We start from the raw sequence: 27,985 nt of genomic DNA on the forward strand, positions 1-27,985 counted from the left end.
AAGTATTACAACTACACATAAAATAAGGATTTTCTACAACACGTGGCGTTTGCTGTCAGATCGAAGAGCCAATCAGCTCTCTGATGTGGCGAGAGCCAGGTGCTTCCCATCATGCACTGGGCCAAGCAGTCATTTGAGAGCAACTGCGGCGGCTGACTCTGAAATCGACGGCGACTTGATCTCGTGAGAGTATCGTTGACCACGTGTGCATGACGTCAGAGCAAGTCGGGAGCAAGTCGGCCGCAAATCTAACCGGCAAGCATTGCGCGCCGATCACCGCCGATCGATTCTGCGCAGAACTGGCTCGTCTCGAACGAGCCTTTTGTTTTTGCAACCAGAAGTGACACCAGAGGGTGGAGCTAAGTGCAACAGAACACCGACATTTTTGTTGTAAAACAAAAAACACAGACAACTCCCCAACGTCGTAGTAGCGACCTGTCAATCACCTTGTAGCCCCGGTCTAAAGCATCCCCTGCTGTATGGTCTATTTGACTCTAAATTAATATTTTACTTTTCCCTCAGCTCAAAAAAAATCCCTGAACACATGGCCTCAATGCAAGAAGTTTTCAGGTGCTTTTCAGAAAAGGCAAAACATATTTTGCAGGGTTTCCCACAATGGATGTTTACTGCAAATATTGCCTATACTTAACTGGAAACACAATGCTCTTCCGGTGCTATTATGCCCACAGTCATAATAATACGTTTATCTACATCTTTATCTTTATTGTATGTATATTTTTTACATTTAATTCCCGCTCAACAGCTCTTCTTGCATTTCGTTCTTTTGTTCGGGGACCTGGGCATTGTAATTGGTTTACCTTGTTGGTTTCATAAATCAATTTTTAAAAAAAACATGTTGAGTCCCCGAGTGAGCATATCTATCTATACAGATTATGTGAAGTTATAAATGCATAGTTCTGTAGCTGAAGCTGATTAATATATCGTCAGACAAAGTAAACAGTAACTTTTTTGATAATTGATTCTTCAATAAAATGTAAATCGTGAAAGGTTCTTAATTCCAGCCTCTCGGTTGTGAGAATTTGCTGCTTTCATTTGCTTTTGTGATAGTAAAATCACGATGTTTCATATTTTTTAATTATTTATTTCTTTACTTCTGTATTTTTCCCCTTTTATATACAATATTTATCACTGAAAATAGTAGTTGCAGCCCGAATGTGTTCTGCTGTAATTTTACATTTTCCTCTTGATTAAATACGATGACTAAAGCAGAAAAAACGGGAGATGCAACCGTACAGAAGGATTCAAACTGCTTCATTACACTGTTTTGTGGGTTCATTGGCAGTAATCACATTATAAGCATATTGTAAAGTTACTGCAGACTAGAATTGTCTCTTTCTCTTAGACTTTTTAAAAACAGCAGAGATTGTTGCAGACATCGACCAAGACCACAGCTCAATACTTTTAGTTACACTCTGAGCTTAAAGTGCCAGTCCCTCTGCAGGGCTTCTGCAAAATCTCACTCAAAGGTGCAGCAAATATAACTGTCTATTTAAGTTTAATCATTCTTTTGGCCGCTTCCCCCGAGCAAGTCCAGAGAGTGGCTATCAATAGACCCGCTACCCTGTTAGTGTTTCGGAATTGAGAGAATGTAGGTCACACGGACGGACAAAAGGGCCGGGTAGCGGCGTTAGTCTTTGCTGGCTCCCCCAAGAGCCAGGAATGAAAAGCATGCTCTTTAAGCAATGCAAAAGACATTTACATGATGCGCTACTATCAAGGCTCTTGGGGGAGTGCCTCGACCCTACTTGAAAATTACTTCCTTAGACATAACATTTACTCAGCCTTTGATAGTAATCTTTACTTAGGCTCCACTGAAAAACATTTGGAGTGCCATTTACTAGTAAGAATTGTCTTTTATCCAAAATGTACTCTCGATAGTAATTTTTACTCAGGCTACCTTTGCATCTAATTACAAAACCCCTGTAAACATAATGTAATATTTCATGGGTATAACTAGCTTTTCTTAACTGTTTCTATTGAAAAATATTAAATAATATTTACTTAAGTCATCCATAAATGTATTGCATGTATTAATCAGGGCTAAATAAAACAGTAAAGTTTCCACAAAACATGAAACGAAAGCTGCTTTATTTGTCAACACATGGAAAGAGGTAACTGTTTACAGACAGGCACCAATACAACTTATATAGTCTGGAGAGATATCTTCAGGGCATCAAGCAACATGAAGAAAGAGCTTCTGAAACATTTCAAATGTGTATTTCAACTTTGGTAGGAAAGTCAAGTTAATTGCAAAGAGAAAGCAGAAGGCAAGCCTTTTCCACATTTTTACAGTCATCATGAACTTCTTTTCCCTCTATGTCCATCCGACACATGGACAGGGGGAAGCCTTTATGGGCTGCATTTCCATGTAGGACAAAGATCTTTGAGAGATGATGAGCATAGTCATCTTAGATGGCATCGTCTCTGACATCCTGTCAAAAACATGTGAATCAGAGTTCAACAGATGACAGATGTTTTCTATTAAGTTCCTGATTATTCACTGGGTTGAAGTGGCCAATTAATACAGTCTACATTAACAATAATGCAACAGAAATAAGATGCTCACAGCAAGACATTGGTTACATGCTGGGTAAGTATTTAGGTATCTACTGATTTATTTACTTTTACATAGATAAGTTTACTATGGTCAGAATAATCATCAGAACACCCCACATTTTCTGAATGTACCTGGTATTGATGGAGTTCCTCTCCAGACTCTCAAAGTAACTCCATCCAGCAGCGGATGATGACGTCTCTTCTGCCTGCAACACATTGCTGTTAAACAGGCAAAAGTGAATTTAGCTTGTCTGAATTAACATTCCTCCTGATATCCTACAATGTTTAAACTGGCATATGGACTTGTACATGAATAAATATCTTTAAAGCAGGGCTCATGTTACATAACAGTAACACATCATTTTACCACAATTATCTCATTTTTAAACTTTATCAAGCTGAGTGAATCCAGCATCGGCCTCATTTTAGTCCCTGCAACCTCTTTTTTGTCCAAAATATCATCAAGAGTTTGGTAGTGCTTCGCTCCAGAGGAACTGTCCTTATTCTTCTGAACTCCTCTTCTGAATCTGAAACAAAAGATGAAAAAAAAAAATCACGATGATCCACCTTGCTAAAACAATTAATACAGTAGTCCTCACAGTTATATGTACTATTGAGCAACAACACAAATTACAGCCTCCAAAATGACAATATATTTAAACCAATACCTCTGTGAAACAGCTTACAAAATATATAACGTTAAGACAAACCCATGAAGATGTTAGCGTTATGCTGCGTTCACACCAAACGCGATGCAAATTTGACGCGCAACCAGATTTCATGCAAAGTCAATGCACAGATGCAACAGGTTGCTAAAAAGCGTTTTTTCCGCCGGGCAGCACGAATGATGCGTTTGAGGCCGCGCGAATAGCGCGTTTGATGTGGTGTGTTAGCGCGTACTAATTATTGGATGCCTGGTGTAGCCTATGGAAGAACTTAGCCAAACAACTTCTCTCATTCTCTGAATTTATTTTCCTTGATCACAAGCAAAGTAAAAGCGCTGCAATCGCGATGGCAGGGAGTCGTCCAGTCAACACACAGGTTGACCGTCCAAAAAACATCCCGAACAGCCGGAAGTTCGGCTCTTTAATACACGGTTTCCCGTCGTGAACATCTAACATTTAATTGGCTCTAACCAGTATAGAAGGAGGAGAATCGTGTCCTCATCTTTTCTCACAAGGATGGGACGTGCAACGACCAGTCTGCTTCCCTAATGTCAATATACTGATAACATGTGTGGGTGTTGTTCTACAAAGCGTGGAACGTTTCTCACAGACAGTATTTGTTAAACTGACCTCACACAACCTGAACTCTTATAGACATAAGAATAATGAAATGAAGAATATCTACAGAATATAACGATTTATATTATCAGGGGCGAACAGAGTGTTCGACGCGAGGCGAATTCGCGCGAGTTGACATTTTCCAACTCTAGCAAAAGAAATTGTGTGATGCTGAGTTGCGCGCCGCCCAGCTGTTATAGCAGGCGTAGGTACACATACCAGGCGTAGGTTTGGTGTGAACACAGCATTACAGTTAACTATGACTTCTCTGTTTGTACCTGTGTGTTTGTTGGGGATGCGCTGTGCTGGGATGCGCTGGGATGCGCTGTGCACTGTCAGCACAGAGCTCACTGCGCTAAAGTGAACCAAAAACGTTGCCAAAAACGTTGCCAAAAAACGTTGCCACAAAACGTAGCGGTGTGAGCCACGTCTGTAAAGCAAGTTAACCAGCACCATAGCCTCACTAGCTAACCTAAACTGACCCGGTCACGTTGCTGTTAGCGTTAAGTATTCAGTGCTCAAACACAGACTATCACTGATGAGTAAAAAAGGAATGTAATGGGTTATTTAAACATATAACCTACCCCAGTGGCTCCCATCCATTTAACTTTCTCTGGACAGGTTTAACCCTTGACGTCCTTTCATAAGTTCTTCTGTTGTCGTTTCGCTGAAAGGAAAAGTGCAACTTCTTCTCTGAAGTCACCCCCTGAGTATGTGCAAGGTTGCCATGTTCACTTGTATTACTAAGTAAATTATTGAATACATTTTACTTTGTTGTGTCAGGTTGTACATTCAATCCAGTAGTTTAGTTAATATTACTTGGTGTGAATGATCAAACTTACTTATCAAAACAAGGTTACATAATTACAAACAAACACAAAGTAACACATTAAATAAAAGGTGACTTTTTAAAGTAAAAGGACTGAAATAATCATTTATTGTATAATTTACACATATAATCAAGGTAATAATGACATGGCCAAAAAGTCATTTTTCACTCACCACATGCACATAACCCTCCATAATCCTCTATGCGAAAGGTGTCATCAATAAATCCACCAGCAAGTCCGTTTCTCAGGCTTCAACCTGAGATTCTAGGTTCTAGCTTCTTCTTCTTCTCCTTGTTTCGTATGTTGCCCCACTGACCAATCACAGCGCATGTTAATGGTCACGCTGGGCCACTGACCAATCATACATCCATGCCATTTCACAGGAGCTGGCACGTCAAAGAATACACCCAGCGCTAATAGGGAAAAATATTTATAATACGTGTTGTGTATTTGTGAAAAACAATTAAATTATAAAATATCTATAACTTTGTGATTCTGTTTAGGCCAGCAGAGAAGGCTTTACCAGGCCCTGACGGCCCACCACTGCCTTTTCCAAGGTTTTCTTGTTTTGCAACATATGTCAATTTCCCGCTCGTTACATGCAAACAGTCCTTTCAAAAAGAATCTTCCGTCTTCAGAGGAAATAACTTGGTTAGGATAGGAAAAGATAGTTTTAGTTGAAATGACTATGATAGTGGCGTTACTAAAGCACTCGTTACACACCGAGCATGAACTGCGGTCTCCTGGGTGAAAGATGTTTTTTTTTGTTCCAATTTCCGATTTTGTGAGCCATCAAGTTTTATCAGTATTAGTGGCTGCAATGAGCCTGCTTTTCACTACAAATCTTTTTTAAACGGGGTTGCAAACTTGATATGGCCACTCTAAATTCATGCTCAATGTTGAGTTCAGATCTGTATTTTGTTTTGAGAAAGGCAAAAGCAGAAAAAAAGCTTTTGGCGAGATACCAAGAATCGGAAAGTCGCCAAGAATCTTGGCCATCGCGCATGCGTCATGAATAAATACTGCCGTTTTGTTTTGTCAAACATCTAATTGTATTAAAACATGGTGTGTTATCTTAAATGAATGATTGTGAGTCACTTTCTCAATCGGCATTAACCATATTCACCAAACACCTCTTATTTTAGGATACTTTCCACCTTTGTTAGTCGTATCATGGCTAATCAATATTTGCTGTACATCTGCATTAGTGTGTTAAAGTAACGTGGCATACAGGTCTCGCTGGCGGTGAGGTGGTAAAAAAAAATTCTGACAGTAGTCTGGTTGATTTGTAATGCCACGGTGAAACGGGTTCAGTCTTGTTTATTACATTTGTTCCTGGATTCTTAAAGATACAAATATTATGGCTGTTACGCAATGGCTAACATCTGAGATGGTGAAATATATATATATATATATATATATATATATATATATATATATATATATATATATATATATATATATATATATAGTGGATGAAAAAAACTTTCAGTTATGATCCACTTGTGAAAGCCAGTAAATATAAGTGGGGCAGCACCATAAGACGTGTCTTCTGATGCAATGGAAAGTCTTCATTCATTTCACTTTCAATTCCAACCAAGCAGGAAGCTATACACATAATAAATGCTGCACTGTTTTCTCTTGTTAAGAAAACTGCATTATGTTGTTGGTGCTCTTCCACCGTGAAGTGAAGGAGCAGCAGTGTAAACTGATCTCAGTGCAGTGTGAGTTCACCCTGAAGCTCACCAGTGAAAGTGAAACTACTCTCAGTGAGAAGCAGCGAGCCGTCTGCCTCTTTGTACGCTCCTCCGTTCACCAGGTCTAGAGATGGATTGTACTGCAGACCATCAGCTCCGTGTGGAATAATTCCAATGCTGCAAAAACGAAGGTGTGTTTTTCTCTTTCATGTTGTTTTTTATTACATTTGTTATTGCAGAGCTACGCCCAGTTTTACATGGAGATATGTTTAACAGAAAGAAAGAAATAACCTCATGTGGTGTGATTTGAATGACACTTTCATCGACATGCAATCGTGCTTCGGGAATGGAGGCTGGTTATACAATATACTTATTTTAAACAAACCCTTGTGAAAGTGAAAGTGTGAAACGACATTTAATTCAAACAATGACGGCATCAGCTAGCTGATCATCTTTCTTCTGTATGTTCTGTCTCTTTACGTCTATCTCTTTAGTGCTTCTTTCTTTATTCCTTTATCATGTACGTTTCACATTATTAAATACGACTGCGCAGTTGGTTTGGGTGTGGACAAACGCTGCACTGCTAGAGGGCGCCAAATGCGTTGTGCGCATGCGCAATATGTATTTTAAGCGTTTTACATGCACGTTGACTGTTCACACTTTGTTGTTGGTTATTGATTCTTTAATTATTGAAATGTTTGCTTTTTTTAGAGAAGATTTTAAATGTAATTATTTTGTTGTTTAGTATTCAGTTTTTTTTGTTTTATTTATAACCAGTGGTCATATTTAAATGAGTAGGCAGTTATAGAACCAGCATGCAACGCGTGTGGGACTAGATTTTTTTTTTTTTTTAATTTCCAAAGAAGGAGAGGCAGCAACAGGAAAGATTTCTTTGTTCTTTCATTTGTTGCTCGTTTGTTTTTTTTTCCAAAATAAATAGTAAGAAACCCTTTGACCCTTCTGATTGAGATATATCCAACGAATGGGCCATAACCATCTATTTACAAAACTATCTTGAAGAGAGTATAATATATATGATGGGTTAGTGTGTGCATGCCAGACTGTGAGGTTCAGTTCACATAAGAACACATTTATGGCGTTTTGTTCCTTATCTTTTTTGAGTCTTTTTAACTTTTGCTGTACTTTTTTTTCTTCTCAGCAGTACTTTTCTGAAACCTGCAATTTGCAAGTTATCCAAAAAACGGTGGTGAAACCTTTTTGTACTTTTGTCTTTACTTGTGCTCCTTTATGCCTCTACTCCACATTTTAAAACATATTGTATTATTTACTCACAACATGTTGTTAAATATGAAACCAGTGTTTTTAAAGGATGTGAACATCTCAGTGTTTTGATAGTTTAAAAAAGTAATGAACGAATGGTAGGCTACTAATAAAAGTAGCGATAGTGCAAATTAAAAATACTCCATTACAAGTACAGGTCCTGCACTGAAAATAACATCAACAATCATCAATATACAACATAAAAGTACTCATAATGCCAATAAGACCAGGAAACTCACACCAAAACAATCTAGATTGATAGGTAAGCTTGACAGGTGAGAGTACCAATATGTATTTTATTTTTATTTACTGTCACTTTAAGTAAAAATCTGAGCACTTCAACACTGTTTATTTAACTGTGGAATAGTTTTGTTTATTGCCGTGCAGTAGTGGAGCTCTTTCACCTCACAGCAAGAGGGCCATGGGTTCGATCCCCGGGCTGTGTGGAGTTTGCAGGTTCTCCCCGTGGCAGCATGGGTTCCCTCCGGGTTCTCCGGCTTCCTCACACAGTCCAAAGACATGCAGCTCAGGAGACTTGACTAAACAGACTTCAGCTGGGATCTCTTGCAGCGCCCCGCGACCCTAAATAGGATAAACTGTTTCGATAATTGGAGAGGAAGAGTTTTATAAATGAACACCAGATGTCCCTGCAGCTACAGCCCAGCTTTAAATAAACATGGTATCTTAAGTCACCACTAGATGGGACCAAGCCCTTAAATATAACCACCATGAAGTTGACAAGTGTTTACTCTCTGTTAATAGTGTGTCTGTGTGAACTTGTCTTCTGACCCTAAAACACATATTGGAATTTGGAATTTGCATGTGTGTGAAGAAGATGTTTCTTCTTCTTCTTCTTCTTCTTCTTCTTCTTCTTCTTCTTCTTCTTCTTCTTCTTCTTCTTCTTCTTCTTCTTCTTCTTTATCACTAATCACCCTCCAGAGTCCTACTGTAAAAACAGGAAATGCAGTTTCTAAACCGGAGCAGTGACACTTGATCTCCTCTGAGTTCAACCAGTTCTTACATAACCGCATCACGTCTGCGCTGAACAAACATGTATCTCAGTGTTAGACAATATCACAAACGTGGACTTCCTCATACCGTCACCTGGCACAGCCTTTACTTAACCACAAAAAAAGAAGCACCTGCCACAAAGCAGTCAAAGATGACAAAAAGATAATTATGTGGCACGAAAAGCTTTGACTGCTTGAGGCTCAGGAATGCATTCATGTCCCTTCCATGGAAATGTGTTCTGTGTTTGTCATTAGTCTGATGATCTAACACAACGAGGCAACAAGCCGCCGCAGGTCCATCCATAAAGTATCAAGGCTCGTTGTTTACCATATTTATCTATTATTGCACTATGTTGATTGTTTTTCTTTGTATTGTTTTTCTTTGTATTGTTAGTATTATATTTTATTATTTGATGAATATGCACCATATGACATACAAGAAAAGCAAACAAACAAAAAATAAGGTAAAAAATAAGAGGAAATACAAATAATAAATGTAAAAATACAAGTACAATTATAGTTAAGTAGTTAGGTTTGGTTACAGTTAATCAGACAGAAAAGGGAAGGACAGAGGACCAGACGGGTTTCATTCACTTCATTTTTTTATTATTTTATTGTTTTATTCTATATCTATGTTTACTGTTATGCACCTTTCACCGAGTCAAATTCCTTGCATGTGCAAAGTACAAGCCCACCTTGTTTCTTTTTCTTTTTTTTGCACAAGCTCATTGTGTGATCATCCTTAATTCTGGCATTGTACTGTCAAAGATCCAAGTCCTGTGCAGCTTTAGTTTTACAGGACATTCTCCCAGCATGTTGTGTGTGTGTCTGATACGACGAGCACCATAACCTGATTCAAATCTTGATTAGGGCAATAAATCGGTGGACTATTTGCCCCCGGAGTCGATGCCGCTGTCACAACAATGCTGCAATGTCACATCTATTTGTTTAGTATTGGCATCCTGGTGATTTTGTGTTAATTTTCTGATGACTTATCTAACATGATGCAATAAATTAAACCAATCCGGTTCTCTGGAGTTTGATCTGATCCAAATCTAATCTGCTTCTCTCTTTTCCTGTATTTCCACTCACACAATAAGTAGTTATTCAAGTATAAACTGCCTGATTCAGTTCCCCTGAAGAAAAAGTAATATTTATGAGAACAAAACACAATGACACTTTGTGGTTATTTTGTATTTTTTGGTTCAATGCTGTTGTTACAGTGGCTTCTTATTGTAAAAACCAGTGCCCAAACAGCTCAGCCAGTGAGTGATTCATGCAGGGAGGGGTTCAAAACCCAGATTTGGATTTCCCACCTCAAGGCCGGTTTCTAAGAAATGGCTCCTCAGCATCGCCCGCCAGCAGCGACAGCCTCCTCTGGTCAGATGGTGGAACTGCACGGCAAAGCCTTCTCTAAATAAAAGTCACGTGATTTACCAGAAACAAGCCTCTGGTTCAGAGCGGGCCACTCTGCCTGCAGAGAGACTGCAAAGCTCTTGACTCAGCAGGGCCTTTTATTGCACCATGTGTTTGGTTGTCTTATCTGACGATAGCACGTTTTCCTTAAGTGGGATATGTGAGTGCACGAGTGGATTCCTTAGATAAATTTGGCCCTGTATGCATGACCCCGTGTTGCTTACAGGAGAGAATTTTAACTTCAGTGATTTAAATCCAAGGCAATGGTGTCATCATATCGGGGTATATTTATAAAGTCAGGTGCCATCAAAGATTCTCTTCGCAGTTTTGCAGCTGGGCTGGAAACAGAAGGTTTGTTTTGCTAGAAAGGCCCAAATGTTCTCATTCCAACTCCTCACAAACTGGCACTTTGTTGGCGTTGCTTTACACGCGGTTAACTATGTGAACTCAAACAAAAACACTCACTCAGGGTCAGCACAAAAAAAAACGTAGTTAGGTTCAGGAAAACCACCGCGTTTGGGTTTAAAATAAGTACGATGTCAAGCATCACAAATTAAACTTAAAGGTACTAGATCAGATTATTGGGAGCCTTTTGATTGGTCACAGTGTAGTCGGGGTCAAAGGGTGCCGTGTGCGTCGCCATCAGACGCCCCGGGACGGAGAACACGCTGCTTAAAACAGACGTGATTTGTGTTTCGTCTCCGTGATTCTTTTTTTAATTCTCCATCTTTGTATGTTGATTTCCTTTTTTTATTTGTAGTGAAGATCAGACATTCGCCTGCAAGGTGACATATGGTGACTTCAGCAACAATGAGGCCATTCAGCAAAAGGTGCTGAAAGGAGGTAAAGTTCCCACTGTGGCAACAAACCTCAGGTCGAGATAAGCGGCTGACAAAAACACTGAGGCACGAAGAAACCACACCAATGCGCTTTTCTAAAAAACGATCAATAAAGATCTGCGGTATGCTTTTGAACAGGTTTGGCAGCCTGCATGCTCCACTCTTCTTCCTGTTCTCTGCTTCTGTTTTTATTTCTGTGACTTTGCAATTCGCCCATCCTCACCTGTGACCGCACCCACAGCAGATGGCACGGCAGCACAAAGACGTTCACGGTAAACGGAGGGCACGCCATGCCATTTTGTTTATTTTTTAATCTGAAAATTAGCTTTAACACACTTACTGGGATGTTTCAGTGTTTCCTGCCTGGCAAGACAAGAGTGTCATTTCTGTTCAATTAGAAAACAGCTGGAGCTCATTCTTTGAGTTACAGTGTGGTCAGCTTTGCCAGATCTGCTGACTCAGATAACATTTTGCACTTAGATATACCGAGACATCTTCGGTGTACTCTTACATTTACAAAACCTGTATAGTTAGGGGGGGTCAGTTGGAGGATTGCATGATCTTGTAGGAGGACAGGACGGTCATGAACAAATAAGTGTAAAAACCCACATCCACCTCCATCAATCACTTTTCATGCAGCTATTTGGCTGAATACTTACAGCAGGTTTATAGATATTAACGTTAAAACCTCTTGGCTGCTGCAAGGAATTTTAAGATGCGTGTAGATTGATTGAAATGATGGGTGGATGTGGAGAATGCACACCGTTGTTGCAGATGTGCTGACCACGGGGAAAGCACAAGTGAAAAAGGAAAATAAATGCAAAAGATATTTTGATGATTTACCACGATAGTCTTCTTCAGGGTGAAGAGGAAAAGAAACAGCTGCACAGGCAATGCAAAGGGAAAGGATACACTAAAGGATACTGTTGAGTCAATATTTACATATTGTGGGAGGAGCTTACAAAAAGTCAACATACAAAAAAAGACGAGTCTAGAATGCAGACAAACAGCATCAGGAGATAAATCATAGATAAGATTTCAGAAAAAAACAGAACACTTCTGGCTAAACATAAATATAGGTAGATTACGAAGAGTTACTCATCTTTTGTGGGTTTTCTTACACGTGTACATTTCCGCTCATTACATGTATGCAGTCTTTTCAAAATAAACTTCCATCTTCACAGAGACAGAACTACCCGGTTAAGTTTAGGGACAATAGACAGGAGTAGATGGTCGTGAGGTTGAAAACAACCACAGCAAATTATGTGACAAAAACATCAACATCGACTTGTCGTTTCACAAGCTTTCAATGGGTTTTTGGTTCGCTCGGAACCAAAAGACTTCCTCAACTCATGATTCATAAACAGAATTCACCAGATTGTTGAAGTCAGAAGTCCAACTGCAGGAGCACGTACTCATCAGATATGAAAAAAGGATTCAGATGAAGCAGAAAAACACCAAAATGACAGTTGTGTATGTTTGGCTGGAGGAAGTCCTGACAGGTTGTGACGTGTCACCGTTTCTCTGGCGTGGTCTTCAGGTTCAATCGATCAATCAAGTTTTATTCATAAAGCATCACTAACAAATCAAAAGCTTTATAAATGATTGGGAAGACGGCAAGACTATTACACACCAAATTAATTAAGAAGAAAAAAAACATAAAATAGAACACAGATTAAATTGATCAAGGTAAAACAATAAAAATATGAAGAAAATATGTTTAAATACTAAAAACTAATAAGACACTGTGATGATAAGCAATAATAATAAAAACCATAAGATTATAAAACATGACCCCCAACCCTATGTGTGTCTGTGTGTGTGTGTGTGTGTGTGTGTGTGTGTGTGTGTGTGTGTGTGTGTGTGTGTGTATGTGTGTGTATGTGTGTGTGTGTGTGTGTGTGTGTGTGTGTGTGTGTGTGTGTGTGTGTGTGTGTGTGTGTGTGTGTGTGTGTGTGTGTGTAAGAGTGACCGAGAGGGTTCTGGTCTTTCTGGTAAGTCAGCCAAATCTTGTAAACTGTTTCTCTTCTCTCGTTCTCTCTCTCTCTCTCTCCCGTGATCCACCCTTTCTAACTCTTCCTCAGCCCTCCCCTACACACACACACACACACACACACACACACACACACACATACACCACTACCAACACATATCGAGTGGGTGTATTCACTGGCGGGATGGCACGGTGCCCGCAGCAGGGTTACACCACCAAGACAAACCCAGACAACCTTCTCTGTGTTTCCAGGAAGTCAGCTGACTTTTCTCAAGAAGACAAGGTTGCCAAAGCAACATTGAAACCCAAAAGTATACTATAACATTAAAATTAATAATGACACAACATTAACACGACATTACGATTGTAATATATTAATGATTAATGAATGCACTGGTCTACAATACAGTCACCTGCACACACACACACACACACACACACACACACACACACACACACACACACACACACACACACACACATGTTCGGCAAACTCCTGTTTACAGATGTTTCACAGAATTTGTTTTCATTGAACATTACATTTTGCATGATTTAGAAGTGGACGTAGGCGCCATGACTTCCCCCATTGGTTTAAGAACCGACGTTTAGAAGACTTGAGTTGGGCAAACGTCTGTCGCCATGTTGTTTATTAATAAAATAAAAATACATTTCATATGTTATGGTCCATTTGTCATGCTCTCCCACCATTTTCAATTTACAAAAAAAAAAGAACTGCAGGTTGTTTTGATTTACAGTCACGGTGGTTACTAAACAAGATCCATATCAGAGGCAAACAGCTCTGTTTTTTAAAATAACTTTGAACTGTGAATTGTAAATCCAGATGTAACAAACCTCACTTAAACCCAACTGAAGCAGGGTTCTAGGATTACAAGTTTAATCTTAGGTGGACAGACGCTATCTTACAATTTACAACTAAAGACAGCTCTGGTGTTTCCAGTAAATCAGCTGACTAACCTCTCTCTCTCTCTCTCTCTCTTTCTCAGACACACACACACACACACACACACACACACACACACACACACACACACACACACTTCCTTCCTCCTTTCCTGCCTCCTTATCTCTATCAGACACACACCCATAAATATTTTCACACACAAACAAGTAAAAAAAAAAAATGCACCCATTAAATGAGTCTGAATCAACTCTTTTCTTCTCCTCAGCTCAAACCCCATGACCTCAGATACCATAATGACACTGATGATTATTCATGTCTCCATGCACGATTCAGTTATTATCCCACATCAGCTGGTGTCAGTGTATTAAAAGTGTTGAAAAGTCGATGTGTCAGCATTTTTTGCGTGCACTAATAACGCCTTTCTTGCATTGTGCGTGTCATTTGTACGCCATGTCGTCTGGACTGACCGCAATGTAAAGGTATGTAAAGGTAAAGGAACAGTAGTTTAAAATGTGACAGAGACGTGTTCGAACCCCACTGGTTAGCCCACGGCCGCCGTTCTGCAGTGCTCTCATACGGCCGGCTAGGCCTTCCTGACCGACTACGTCCTTGAGAACGTGTAGCGCCCGCCCTCCGGCTCCCCCTCAGATTAAAACCGTTAGCTCTGTCAGCACGTTCGCCGTAGTTTGCGCTGTTAGCTGCTTGCCGCCAGAAAGGCAATCGAAATGCTCCCAGGCTCGTACCTTGCACCTTCAAAGGCTGGCAGAAGCCGTTTATTGGAGATGATACATGACCATACTGCCTGATTGTGAGGCTGATTTCTGTCAAACTTTTTGATATAAAAAAACACATGACAACTAAAAAACATACTCAAAAGGCAAAGCCTTATAACCACCCAAAGCAAAATGTAATTAATGAGTAAAAAAAATGCTATATTGTAGGAGCGTGGAAACAAACAAAGAGGCAAGTTATATTTTGTTTGTGACGTGTTTTCACGTTAAGTTGTTTTCCTTACTTATTTCACATAGACCTCGGAGTTATCTTCAGCCCAACCAGGATGTTTTTACCAAACCTTGGTGTTGCTGCCTCAACATAACGGCGGCCGCAAAGCAATTTCGCCGTAGTTTGAGTTGTTATAACCGTTTAGAGGAAATCAAAATGCTCCCAATCTCGGATCTTGCACCTTTAAGTTTAATTTGGGATGTTTTTGACGTGTTTCCTGGTACGTTGTTTACGTTCGTATTAAACTTAGTTTGGTGCGTATTTTAAGAATAAGCATAATGTTTTTTTCACCAAATTACTACGTGTTTTTTGTTTTTTTTGCTAAAAGATGACCGCTGTCGTGGCAGTAAATTACATGTAAAAAGCCTAAAATGTGCAATAGAGACATTTTTTTTATATGCCTTCCCTTTAGATCAGCAGAGCGGTTACACCTTGATATTTATTAATCTAGTTAAAAATATAGGAAGATGATATAGATGATTTTGTCTGAAGCAGAAAGCAATTACATAAATCTGACTTTTAACAAACAACTTGTTTAGTATCAGATTATCGCATAGATTACTGAGATAAGACCCCCCCAATTGGCCAACTTCTGCATTCTGCTTCCTGCCTTTGTTTTCGGCTGTCTCTTAAAAATGACAACGTCCGCCATACGTCTCTCCTGTAGTGAGACTGGAGGAGACCTTGGCTTCTCAAAAACGTCTGCGATGAAAAACCCATAACATCTGATGTAGTAAATGATCCGTTTCACATGATATATGTGAAACCAGATCTCCGACAGTCATAAAACCACGGTTTTAAAATGGGAAGTTAACCTCTCAACATCTTAGTATTTGTACAAAATCAGATGATGATATGCTTCTCGGTGTGTGGATGTGAGTGTACTGCTGTGAGTCACAATGAAACTAATACGTAACTGAAAGGATTTTAGTTTTGGTGTTAACATAGAGTTTAATAATTAGTTCAGTCATCAAATCGTAAAGTAGGTGAACATTGGCAGTGTCTCTTTCTCTCTCTCTTTTCTCTGTCTCTCTCTCTCTTTTCTTTTGGCCTCTATGACAAGATATGTGATTAAGAGAGTTTCTGAATGAAAAGCAGAGTAGCTGACTTTTACGTTTTCAAGCTTTGTCAATCCTTCAATAGTTCTATTGTAGGTAAACAAAAATATACTAATAATTACAGATTCTGAGAAGGGGGTTAAGTAGTAAAGGTATGAGGAAACAAAATACAAACGTATTATTCTCAAATTAACAAAAAAAACTCACACATTTACGAGATTATAAGATTAAACATTAAATAAACTGGATTATTTTGTGAACACATCCCTCAATTCACCAAAAATAAATCAGGCCTTTTCTGTGTTGTTTCCACCTTCAAACTGACATTCAGAGAAATGTCTTGTCAACGGTTGGTTTTTAGTGAATTTGTGATTGTGAGTTTCTGTTTTTATAATAAATAAACTAACTAATTTCAGAGGTCGGTTCAGAGGGAATGTTTTAAAGCAACAATGGCAGCAGGCAGCACGAATAAATGCAAAAGCTATTTTCCCCTTAAGAAACCTTCCACTTCTTCTTCTACACCTTTAATCCAACTGACAGCCACTCCTCTTTTTTTTCTTTTATTCAATAGCACATAAAAAGGATAATTTAACTAAACAATATAAACATTGTCCACTGGTCTCCCCCAATTTTGACTAAAATAGTTTCAGAGCAAATTGTTGTTTAACTGCCATGCATGCAAACGTTTATTGTCACTGCTTTAGTGCTATTGTCTGTGTGTGTATTCTGCTAATGTGTGTTGGTGTGTATAGCATACGTGTGTGTGTGCAGCTGCAGATATTTGAATTCAACAAGTTCATTAAATCACACGAGAAGGAATCTCCAAACCTGAAAATCCTCCTTGTCTGGTGTTACACGTGGCTCCTTCCTTCATCTGGAGAGTTCGTAGTTATTAAACCAGGAATGTTGATGATTGATAGACAGATTAGTGGTACACCCATGTTTGTTTTGACTGTCTATTTATAGTTTATTTAATAAGGGCAGTGGTGGAAGAAGTGTTAAGTATCAAACCTACACATCTGTGAGTGATATACTAGCACATGTGGGGTACATGAAGTATATGGTATATTAATTTGGATTTATGATGCATTATAAGCAAGCCTACGTATTGGTAAACCAGATGAATATTGTCAATGCTGGACACACTCATTTTAATCTCATTTGGCCATTCAGCATTATTGTGTTAGTTAATGAATGTGAATGCATTTTTCTAATGAAATCACACCATTTACATCCTGAGCCACATAATGATGACATGATAATCACATGGTTTTAAAGTGTATGGAACCTCTTACCAGCAAAATGGGAGAAATGTTTGTGTTAAAGTAAAATCTGAGACTTTTTTTTGTGCATGTTTAAACTAAACATGCACAATAATGCATTATTTCTAATGTCCACCAGGGGGCGACTCCTCTGGTTGTATGGAAGTATATAGAAAATGACTACTTCTCTCTTGATTTATTCCCTCTGGGAGTTGTCTGTGTTTTTGTCTTACAACTTTAAAACTTTAAAAATGTGTTTTCAGTTAATGAAAATAAATTGCAACATTCAGGTTTTATCTTGTGTCTCTCGGCACAACCTTTTTTTTTTCAGGACGATGTTACAACAAACCCAACAGTTAGTTTCAGGCAACAAAACCAAAAGTTAGGTTTAGGCAACAAAACCACCAATTAGGGTTATGCAACAACAGTTAGGTTTGGCAACAAAACCACCAACACTTAAATTTAGGCAACAACACCAACATTTAGGGTTATGCAACAGTACCAACAGTTAGGTTTAGGCAACAAAACCACCAGTTAGGTTTAGGAAACTAAACCAACAGTTAGGTTTGGCAACAGAACCACCAGTTAGGGGTATGCAACAACAGTTAGCTTTGGCAACAAAACCACCAACCCTTACATTTAGGCAACAACACCAACATTTAGGGTTATGCAACAACACCTCCAGTTAGGTTTAGGCAACAAAACCACCAGTTAGGTTTAGGAAACTAAACCAACAGTTAGGTTTGGGCAACAAAACCACGAAAGTTATATTTAGGCAATAAAAGCATCAGTTTTAGGAACAAAAACTGTGTGTGTGTGTGTGTGTGTGTATCAGAGTGTAGATATGAGCTGACAAGCCAGATGGAAAGCACCAGAGATATCTCTCTCTATGTGCCCTTCTACACACGCACACGCGCGGACGCACGCGGACACACACACACACACACACACACACACACACACACACAGTCTAGTTCTAGGTGTTTTCGCTGCCATCTTGTCTGTTAATGGCACAGGGTGGAACACTTTTACGCATTTTTTTTTTTTGGCATCTTCACCACAGTACCACACCTTTTTTTTCGAAGAGATTACCGTGGCACTTCAGTCCTGGTAACACCCGTAATCTTTTTAACTTCTGTTGCATTTAAAGGATAACGCCGAGTTCACACCAAAGAGTTTGATTGTAGGATCATTTGTGTTTAATCCCAATGCTTGTGGCCTCGCGGAGAGTCACATGTCGGTTGTGCTGTATGAACCAAAATAAACCATTTTGCTGTGACTTAATTGCAATAATTGGATTTAAAAAAGGATGCCGAAATTACTACATAATGATGCAGATTTGTAAAAAGTTGAAATTTGTGCTTTGTTTGGTCTATCCACAAGACAACGAGCAAACAACTTTTAAAATGCTTGTTTTCTGAAAGGAGCTCAGATCGATGGGTGCTAGGCTTTGCTACATTGTAGCTGCTCCATCAACACTCAAAATAAACGGCGTAAATACGACATTGTCGTCCTTGTTTGTACCATAAATCAGTCTGTGGTTTATAAGAGCTGCTGAAGTGGAGATTTCTGGATCAGAACCAAAAGTTAGGTTTAGGCAACAAAACCACCAATTAGGGTTATGCAACAACAGTTAGGTTTGGCAACAAAACCACCAACACTTAAATTTAGGCAACAACACCAACATTTAGGGTTATGCAACAGTACCAACAGTTAGGTTTAGGCAACAAAACCACCAGTTAGGTTTAGGAAACTAAACCAACAGTTAGGTTTGGCAACAGAACCACCAGTTAGGGGTATGCAACAACAGTTAGCTTTGGCAACAAAACCACCAACCCTTACATTTAGGCAACAACACCAACATTTAGGGTTATGCAACAACACCTCCAGTTAGGTTTAGGCAACAAAACCACCAGTTAGGTTTAGGAAACTAAACCAACAGTTAGGTTTGGCAACAGAACCACCAGTTAGGGGTATGCAACAACAGTTAGCTTTGGCAACAAAACCACCAACCCTTACATTTAGGCAACAACACCAACATTTAGGGTTATGCAACAACACCTCCAGTTAGGTTTAGGCAACAAAACCACCAGTTAGGTTTAGGAAACTAAACCAACAGTTAGGTTTGGGCAACAAAACCACGAAAGTTACATTTAGGCAATAAAAGCATCAGTTTTAGGAACAAAAACTGTGTGTGTGTGTGTGTGTGTGTATCAGAGTGTAGATATGAGCTGACAAGCCAGATGGAAAGCACCAGAGATATCTCTCTCTATGTGCCCTTCTACACACGCACACGCGCGGACGCACGCGGACACGCGGACACACACACACACACACACACACACACACACACACACACACACACACACACACACACACACACAGTCTAGTTCTAGGTGTTTTCGCTGCCATCTTGTCTGTTAATGGCACAGGGTGGAACACTTTTGCGCATTTTTTTTTTTTGGCATCTTCACCACAGTACCACACCTTTTTTTTTCGAAGAGATTACCGTGGCACTTCAGTCCTGGTAACACCCGTAATCTTTTTAACTTCTGTTGCATTTAAAGGATAACGCCGAGTTCACACCAAAGAGTTTGATTGTAGGATCATTTGTGTTTAATCGCAATGCTTGTGGCCTCGCGGAGAGTCACATGTCGGTTGTGCTGTATGAACCAAAATAAACCATTTTGCTGTGACTTAATTGCAATAATTGGATTTAAAAAAGGATGCCGAAATTACTACATAATGATGCAGATTTGTAAAAAGTTGAAATTTGTGCTTTGTTTGGTCTATCCACAAGACAACGAGCAAACAACTTTTAAAATGCTTGTTTTCTGAAAGGAGCTCAGATCGATGGGTGCTAGGCTTTGCTACATTGTAGCTGCTCCATAAACACTCAAAATAAACGGCGTAAATACGACATTGTCGTCCTTGTTTGTACCATAAATCAGTCTGTGGTTTATACACATACATTTATACACATCATACATAATAACAATATTTGTTTCCTCCATTTCCCTATTTGCGTCCGTTCTTTACATTTAATTTGTATGAAATTGTGTGCGAAAACTAGTTGCTTTACATTTGATGTGAACACGACAGAAGGCCGGCTATATTCTATTTTATATTCTCGTCGCCATGTTGAGAGCTGCATGGAGGCAATCGAGTGCTACCTTTGAGGAAATTAGGACATAAGGAGAAATATCTAGCCCTTTGCACCGTAACTTACACATTGTTGATTTTCACTTTTTTAGTTGCCACCAAAAGCTTGACTAGTTGCAACATGACAAGCCAGAGATGTTTTTGTGGTCTTTTTCTGACAGGACAGCAATGGATGAAGCAGTCCGGTCGCCATCCACCTCGACGCCTGGAGCAGAACGAGGAAGAAGAAAGTGTCTGGAAGGGAACTACGTCTGAAACTGAGACGGAGAGAGACCGTGGGAATCGTGCAAATATATGAATTCAGCAATAAAATATGGGCAGACAGTAAACATTTGGTCTGAAGTCGATGTCTGAAGTCTTTCACATCCTTTTTTTTTTCTTACGGTCTTCAGTTGACTAAACTCAGTACATGAGCTCCTAAACCACCAATAAATACACATATTCATCCTTGATGGTGGAAGACCTGAAATAAGACATAATAAACTGAACAAAAGTGGCTCAAAGTGTTGTGACTGGATACATTTTTATATTTAATTTTGCTAATTTAAGTACTTAAAGCTTAAGCTAACAGCTACACATAATATTGTATATTTATTTCCCTCTTCTTCCTCGTCGGTCATACCTCTGTGGTCGGAATACGTGACAACACACTTTCATACTGAACACAAGCATACTCCCACTAAATATAAAGCAACCACAACTCTGGACCATACTCAAATCATAACATCTGGTTCATAAACGTTTTATGCCAATGTCTGTGTATTTGCTGTTTCACACTTTTGTCTGTATAATTTGTCAAAAAAACTAAATAAATCTTTTTTTTTAAACAAACAAGCAGTTTAAGCGCTTCTTTAAAACATTTTTCACCAAAAGTCAATAAGTCAATAATAATAAAAAGGGTTGTAAGTGAAGGTGAGACACCCGTCTGCAGCTGCAAAACATCTGTTTATGTTTTCAAAGGCTAAAGTTGCAATAACAGACTCTGTGGTGTTCACAAACTACTTGATTAGCAAGCTGCAGTGTTAAATCCCCATAATCCGTCTGTCATTGTTCGCAGTAAATTATTGCCCAAGCTTGTCTTTTTATCTAATGGTTGAAAGACATTTTTGGGAATATGGTCACAAAAAAATGAGGTCCAAAATTGAAGATGTTTATTCAGGAGGGGATGAGACATTAAAGTATGAAGTACTTTGGGATAAAAAAAACTAAAAATACACAGAACTTTGATCCACGGACAACATTGTTTTTAATGCACTGGTCAATTTTAAGATTTTGAGCTTTTTTCCTTCCATGACATTTCATCTTCCAGACTAGTAAAGAAAACATCTAAAATAGACATTCAGGTGTTTATTTTACTACTTTTGTCTGCGTCTGTAGATTTCTCCTAAAATCACCAAAGGTTAGCGTTATATGATGCCTAATTTGCATATTTAAACGTAACATTTCATAAAATTTGTAATACAATAAATCCTCCTCTTAATGTGAGTAATGAAGTGATTACGTTTCATGGTGATATCTATGAGTTAATGTTTTGACCCTATTCACCTGTAGAGTCTTCAGAATGTGTGTAATGTAACTAAACATCTCTTTAAAGTCCGTTTTCTCTCAATGAGTTTGTTCTCAGACTCTGATCCAGAAATCTCCACTTCAGCAGCTCTTACATCCACCAAACGTTACTCTTTCATTCCTACATATATTCTGAGGGTTTATGCAGAGGGGTTTGTTCACACATTATTCATAGCCTGATTCATACAACATTTTACGAATAAAAACATGGCAAAAATAGTTTTTTTATGGCTGCTGACAGTATTTTCTGATTCAGTGATACAAAGTGATACAAAAAGATATCCCAAATCCCCTCTGTAAAAACCTTTGACTTGAGTTTTTAAAAACCGTATTCACCATCTCACGCAACAGTAAATCCTGAAGTAGTTTTTGGAAGCATTATCAGATATCGTCGCCTCGTTGTTTTCATCTTTCAAGTGGACTAACGAGTCAAAGTCTTATGCAGCTTAAGGTCATCAGCAGAAAAAAGAAACCTGGTCAAACCTGTAAAGATTCATGTGATGAATGAAAAGAATATGTGCGTGCGTGCGTGCGTGCGTGCGTGCGTGCGTGCTGCCAGCTCTGTGGTTCATCAAGAAGGGAAACAGCAGCTGCAAATTAAGATTCCTCTCTGCTTTTTGTTTTGTAGTTGAGTTTATTGTTGAGACTCACCATGCATGAATGAAGTTTGTTGGGCAATGACATTGTTTCTTTAAAAAGTGTTGGGATTACAGGAGAAAACCCAAAAAGGGAAAGAAAGATAACTGATGCAACTACTTACTTTATATCTAATAAATCATCAGCGCTGTGGTTTTTTCTTTCACTGCACTGGTTTGAAACGTTAAAACCAGTGTACCACCTGTATGCTGTTTTGTCACAAATACACGATTGAAAAGAGATGTGTTATTTTTAATGCGTTTTTTTGTCGCTTTTTAAGCATTCTATGATTAAATAATCACATACTTGAGAATACTCGACTATTGACCAATTTCTATAATTTGTGCTAGTGCAAAAATAATTGAAAAACTAATTTATTATTGATTCTACAACTACGCCTTCGTTAAAACTTACAAATGATATTTTCTCTGCATCAAACGATTGTTTATTGTTTATATTATTGTAGGATCAGTTGTGACTTTATTACCTTATGCCATAACTGATCTCCTAATTTTGCTTGACTTGTTATTTATATTTTTTTTATTCATACATTTCTTTGGCATTGTTTAATTATTTTGCTATGTTTCGTGAAATGTTTTGTCTAATTCTGCTTTTATTGTGTAATTGTCGTTGAGGACCGCCCTTGAAAACGAGATGGTACATCTCAAGGGGTAATTCCTAATCAAAAATGTCCATATATCTTTATGGACCAAATATCTTATCATGAGGTCAGTCATTGATTTGACTTCACTGTAGGACTTAAAAACGTATAATAAAAAGTAATATTCATTCACATTTAGATTTATTTTACAAAACCACACAGAAACAAAAAAACAACTATTTACAAACATTAGCTACAACTGCTTTAAGCAAAGAACTGCACGATTTATAAGAGCTTTTACCAGAAGTTAAGACATTTTTCTAAACTGAAACATACTTGAGCACAATGCACATAACGGAAAAAAAAATGATAATGTGAATTACTGTATTTTACATATTAACTAGATGTCAAATGTTGAGCGCACTGTTTATGTAGCCGGCATTTCGAGGTAAGTATTGTCTCCCTCGTGCGTAATTATGAGTATTATCTTGTGCATGTTCTGCCTGAGCGAAAAAACGACTCCTGTTTTATTACAATCCACAATCACAAAAAGAAATTGAGCATCAAAAATGCCTTGAACCAGCCAAAAACATTGACAATGAACAGCGTTTAGAGTCCCTCAAATGCAGCAGAGCTCTTCCCAACGTCACATAAAGGTTTAGGGGATCTTCGGGTTGACGGTTGATTCGGCTGGGAAGAGGGTCTCGGAATAAACGAGGTGGACAGGATGAGCCCTTTTTTAAAGTCCAAAAGTGTCAAAAAGCACTCTCCTGTCCTTTTGTCCTGAAGGTATCTCAGAAGATGGACGCCTACTGGAAGAAGCTCTTCCATATGTCGTCTGTGGCGGCTGGGTTGTCTGTGCCCAGAGTCGTGTACTGCGGTGTTTCCTCTAGCTCGTCGACTGGAAAGCAAAAAGGAGAAACATCAAAGGTCAGCAGAACGTTGTTATGTTATTAAGTACTAAAACATTTCAGGAAGTGACCTTAAAAGTTGGACTTTGCTGCATTCTGGGAAATGTAGGAGCTAGTGTTTGCTCAGACTCCGTGTGTGCCATACTACATAAGCGCTGGAGTACCACGTTCATAATTCATTATTAGCAACACAACTACTTGGTTAGGTTGAGGCAACACAACTACTCAAAACTACTTGGTTAGGTTTAGGCAACCAAACTACTTGGCTAGGTTGAGGAAAAGATTGCTGTTTTGAGTTGAAATAACGAGGACCGTTTCACACGAGGACCGAACAGCGCTCTGCTGTGTACTGTGTGTAACAGCTTGTTACATCTACGAGAGACATTTACCTGAGGACGATTCACTCCACTGGCTGCCTGGACTGGTGCATGCTTCATTGCTCAGGAACCCCGTGCCGTCAAAACTGCTCATGATCCAGTCTTTCTCCAGTTGCTGACAAATCTGAAAGAGCAACACTGGACTGAGTATGGCTATCTTTTTGTCTCACCCCGCCAACCCCAAACAGTCTTAATATTTTGGGTATTAATGTACACGGCAAGCAGGCCGACTAAGACAAACATGGGTATTCCTGTCAATGAAAAAGCATGCAGGTCACAGTAGATAGTCCTGTGCTTACCTGGACCATGTCGGCGGGATAGTCGTAGTCTGGAAGATCACAGCAACGAGAGAGAGAGGGGAGGAAGAAGAGGGGACAGTGAGTATGGCACCTCGATATCATCTATCTGAGCTTTCATTTAAACAATTAAAGCGTGCCACGCATGCATTGTTGTCTTACCAGAGCTGTGCTCGGGCGAAACTTCGAATCTCTGGCTGAAGTCGTTTGAAAAGCCAGAGTCGATCTCGACCGACAAACTCCATTCGGGGACTTCGGACGGAGGCACAAACGAGAAATCTGGAAAGATGCCAGACGGTCAGCGTTAAATACACTCGATGCTCCTGCGTTTGAGTGACAGATCCAATGGCTTCAAGTACACAGTTACGACTGAAATGACAGTGTTTCACTATCCAGTATTTATATTTTGTCCCCTCACCTGGCTTCTCAGTTTGCACCGTGCTGTCGACTGTGTTCTCCTGAGTGGACGAAGCATCTTGCTGCATCGACTCGTGCATGGGCGTGTCGCTGGAGTCCTCGTCTTCCTCCCTCTTGATCATTGAGTTCTGCGGAGGCAGAGAAAGTCACATCCGGTGAGATTTAGGACACGACCATGAGGAAATACAAACAGCTGAATGGGCTTAATAAAATATATAGTATGTGTTTTTTTATGTCAATCGACTTCTGACTGTAACAAGCGTAACAAAATACTAAAGTCAGCATAAATATAAAATGGTCAAAAGAGATCTTTACCTTCCTTCTCGGCTTCGTTTCCTTTGCATTGCATCGTTTGTCTGTGCAGAAGAAAGAAAGACGTTTAGATTTTATTTTTCACCAAAGAACAAACTGATTTGATATGTAAAAAAAAGAGAGCTGGCAGCTGCTGCACGCACAATGGTGATTCATATTTTTTAAGAAAAAAGCTTGCTTCCTGTCTCACCTCTAGATTTGGGGCTGGCGGGCAGCATCCTGAAGACGCGCACGGCTTGGTGGCCCTTGTTGATGCTCTTGTCTTTCACCTCCTCGATGTCGGGCAGCGAGTTCATCGCACAGCGGAAGTTGGCTTTCCACGTCTTGGGGTCACAGACCTGGCCCTCCACATGTTTGCCTGCACGGTGCACTTTGTTTAGTCTCCCTATCCTTTTGACCCCGCCCTCCATAGAAGTACAGTCCTGTATCTACGCGCTTGCCCACCTGTGTGAATGGCCCATTGTTTGAACAGATTCGCGTCCTTCTCCATCTCCCAGCCGTGGCGAGCTGCATGCTTCCAGGGGATGGAGAACATCGTCTTATCCTGTAAAGGAACACGGAAGGAAATACTGAGTTGGATCGAGGAATTTGGCGTGGAGCAAACCAAAACGTTTCTTCAAACACTGCAAAGCTGCCATTCAAACCGGGCATCTAACTCTGGCTACTGTTGGCAGTTTTCTACTACAAAGCCATAATTGTGTTACAATATGCTTTGCATCGCAGACATAGTGGCCAGAGAGGTCAGAGACACACACACACACACACACACACACACACACACACACACACACACACACACACACCCACACACACCAAACACAGCACTCTATTTTGAACCACAGCATACTATGTTAGGAAGAGGGTCTACAATTCTCTTTGACATGCTCGTCCCATTTCTCACCCGCAGATAAAGTAGAAATAGAATATGCTGTAATATCTGTGAAATAGAGACCAAGCTTTGGGTCACATCTAACTCTTGGTGAGTATTTTGGTGAGTGTGTATCTTGGTGAGTGTGTATCTTGGAGTACCAGAAGCTGTTTGGTTTCAGACGGTTTCCTTTTTTCTTAAAACTTTCCACCATAACACTGGATTTTTTTCTTTCTGCACAGCACAAAATCCATCCCGACTTCAGTCAAGCTGCTACGCTAAAGCTAACATGTCGATATTGTGTGATTATCAAACTAAAAAACAACAACAACGAGCGTGCAGCCTTCCCTCACATCCTTCTTGGCCAAGATGATATTTTTGTTCTACAACAAATACATTTCGGGATATCTGTTTCTGTACTCATGTCGGTATAATGACCACACAGTAAATGCCTTTTTTCTTTCTTCTTTTTTTCAGGAAATAAAAAAAAGCTCTCACCCTGTCCATCCAGCCCAAGCCCGAGATGGCGTTGGACTCGATCTGTTTCTCGATCCACGGCCTCATCCTCATCCTCGACACGGGCATGTTGGACCTGAAATATGCAGCGAACAAAAGAGGAAATGAGGAATGCAAGATATACAGATAGTGCGCGAGAGGAAGTCTCCTCCCGCAGTGTAGATTTACTGCTGCCTGCTGGCCGAGGCGGGAGGACGCGAGGAGTTCACGGCCGGGGCAAGAAGGCGAACAGGGGGGCGTTTACGCGTGGGAGTCGGCGCTACTTATGAAGGTCACAAAAGACCGGAGAAAAAAACTCAATACGTTTCCTGATTAGGCTTTTGTGGCTTTAGCGTTCAAGACAGTTTTTCAAATGCACGTGGACTAATTTTACAGTTGAAAAGTATTTGTATGGGGGGGCGGGGGGGAGGGGTCGATTTGGAGACGTGAGCCAAAAAGACCCCATGCGCGCGCGAATACCTCACACCTCCTTCTCCTGCACGGCCGCGCGCACACATGTAGGTTTAGAAATAAATAAAACAAGTCACTTCTTCTCAGTTGAATTAACTGTTGAGCGCGTGGTGTGCAAATAATTGTACCTAAGCGCCAATTACTAAAAACTAAAACCAACAGATGTTAGAGGCATCTTTGTATCCCTGTTCGTGTGCTAAAGGTGTCCTACGTCTCAATATTAGCTAGCGGCAATAACAAAAATAAAAAAAAGTAATCATGAGACATCTGGTGCAAACAGAAGTGATAAATATCAGCTCACTTACAGAATCTGCTTGTGCTGTGATCCGTAAAGAGAGGACAAAGAATGCACGAGGACAGTCCGGTTGGTTTAGGTTTGTCCTAAAGAAGCTTCTCCTCGCTGTGAGTTATCCACTTGAGACGGTCACTGACTGCTGCTCACGGAGAGGACGCCCGCTTTATATGCTTGTGTGACGATCTGGAGGGTTTTCCCCGGGCTGGGCCAGGAGACGCGCACACTGTGAGAAATGTTCACCCCGGAAGACAACAACAAATCCAAATCACATTCTGTGTTTTCAAAGAATTCCTATTGAATTGGTGCTTCATACTCATGCAACTTCTGTTACGTATGCACGTTGTGAACACAGGAAGACAGATCAGATCAGTTGCAGTTGACAACAAACTCCTTATTGTTTATTCGGCA

The 27,985-nt window shown here is 39.8% G+C and overlaps 1 protein-coding gene across 1 annotated transcript; it reads right to left on the bottom strand.

The window, feature by feature from the left end:
* Window positions 1-23,318: 23,318 nt before the first annotated feature.
* On the bottom strand, window positions 23,319-27,705 carry irf1b (interferon regulatory factor 1b). The gene is made up of 10 exons (XM_079214573.1): window positions 27,588-27,705; window positions 26,815-26,908; window positions 25,893-25,992; window positions 25,639-25,806; window positions 25,452-25,492; window positions 25,138-25,264; window positions 24,882-24,998; window positions 24,723-24,751; window positions 24,436-24,547; window positions 23,319-24,036 (listed from the first exon to the last, which is right to left on the bottom strand). The coding sequence occupies exons 2-10, from the start codon at window positions 26,899-26,901 to the stop codon at window positions 23,945-23,947; spliced, it is 873 nt and encodes a 290-aa protein (XP_079070699.1). The 5' UTR covers window positions 26,902-26,908; window positions 27,588-27,705; the 3' UTR covers window positions 23,319-23,944.
* Between the last annotated feature and the right edge of the window lie 280 nt (window positions 27,706-27,985).

The sequence above is a fragment of the Taurulus bubalis genome, assembly GCF_910589615.1.
Source record: "Taurulus bubalis genome assembly, chromosome: 2".
NCBI lineage: Eukaryota > Metazoa > Chordata > Actinopteri > Perciformes > Cottidae > Taurulus > Taurulus bubalis.

Excerpts from the sequence above, each read along its gene's own strand:
- irf1b (XM_079214573.1), bottom strand. The coding sequence starts at position 26,901 with ATGCCCGTGTCGAGGATGAGGATGAGGCCGTGGATCGAGAAACAGATC. Across the intron at positions 25,993-26,814 it reads GCTTGGGCTGGATGGACAGG|GATAAGACGATGTTCTCCAT; the intron begins GTGAGAGCTTTT and ends GTTCCTTTACAG. Across the intron at positions 24,752-24,881 it reads TTCGCCCGAGCACAGCTCTG|ACTACGACTATCCCGCCGAC; the intron begins GTAAGACAACAA and ends GTGATCTTCCAG.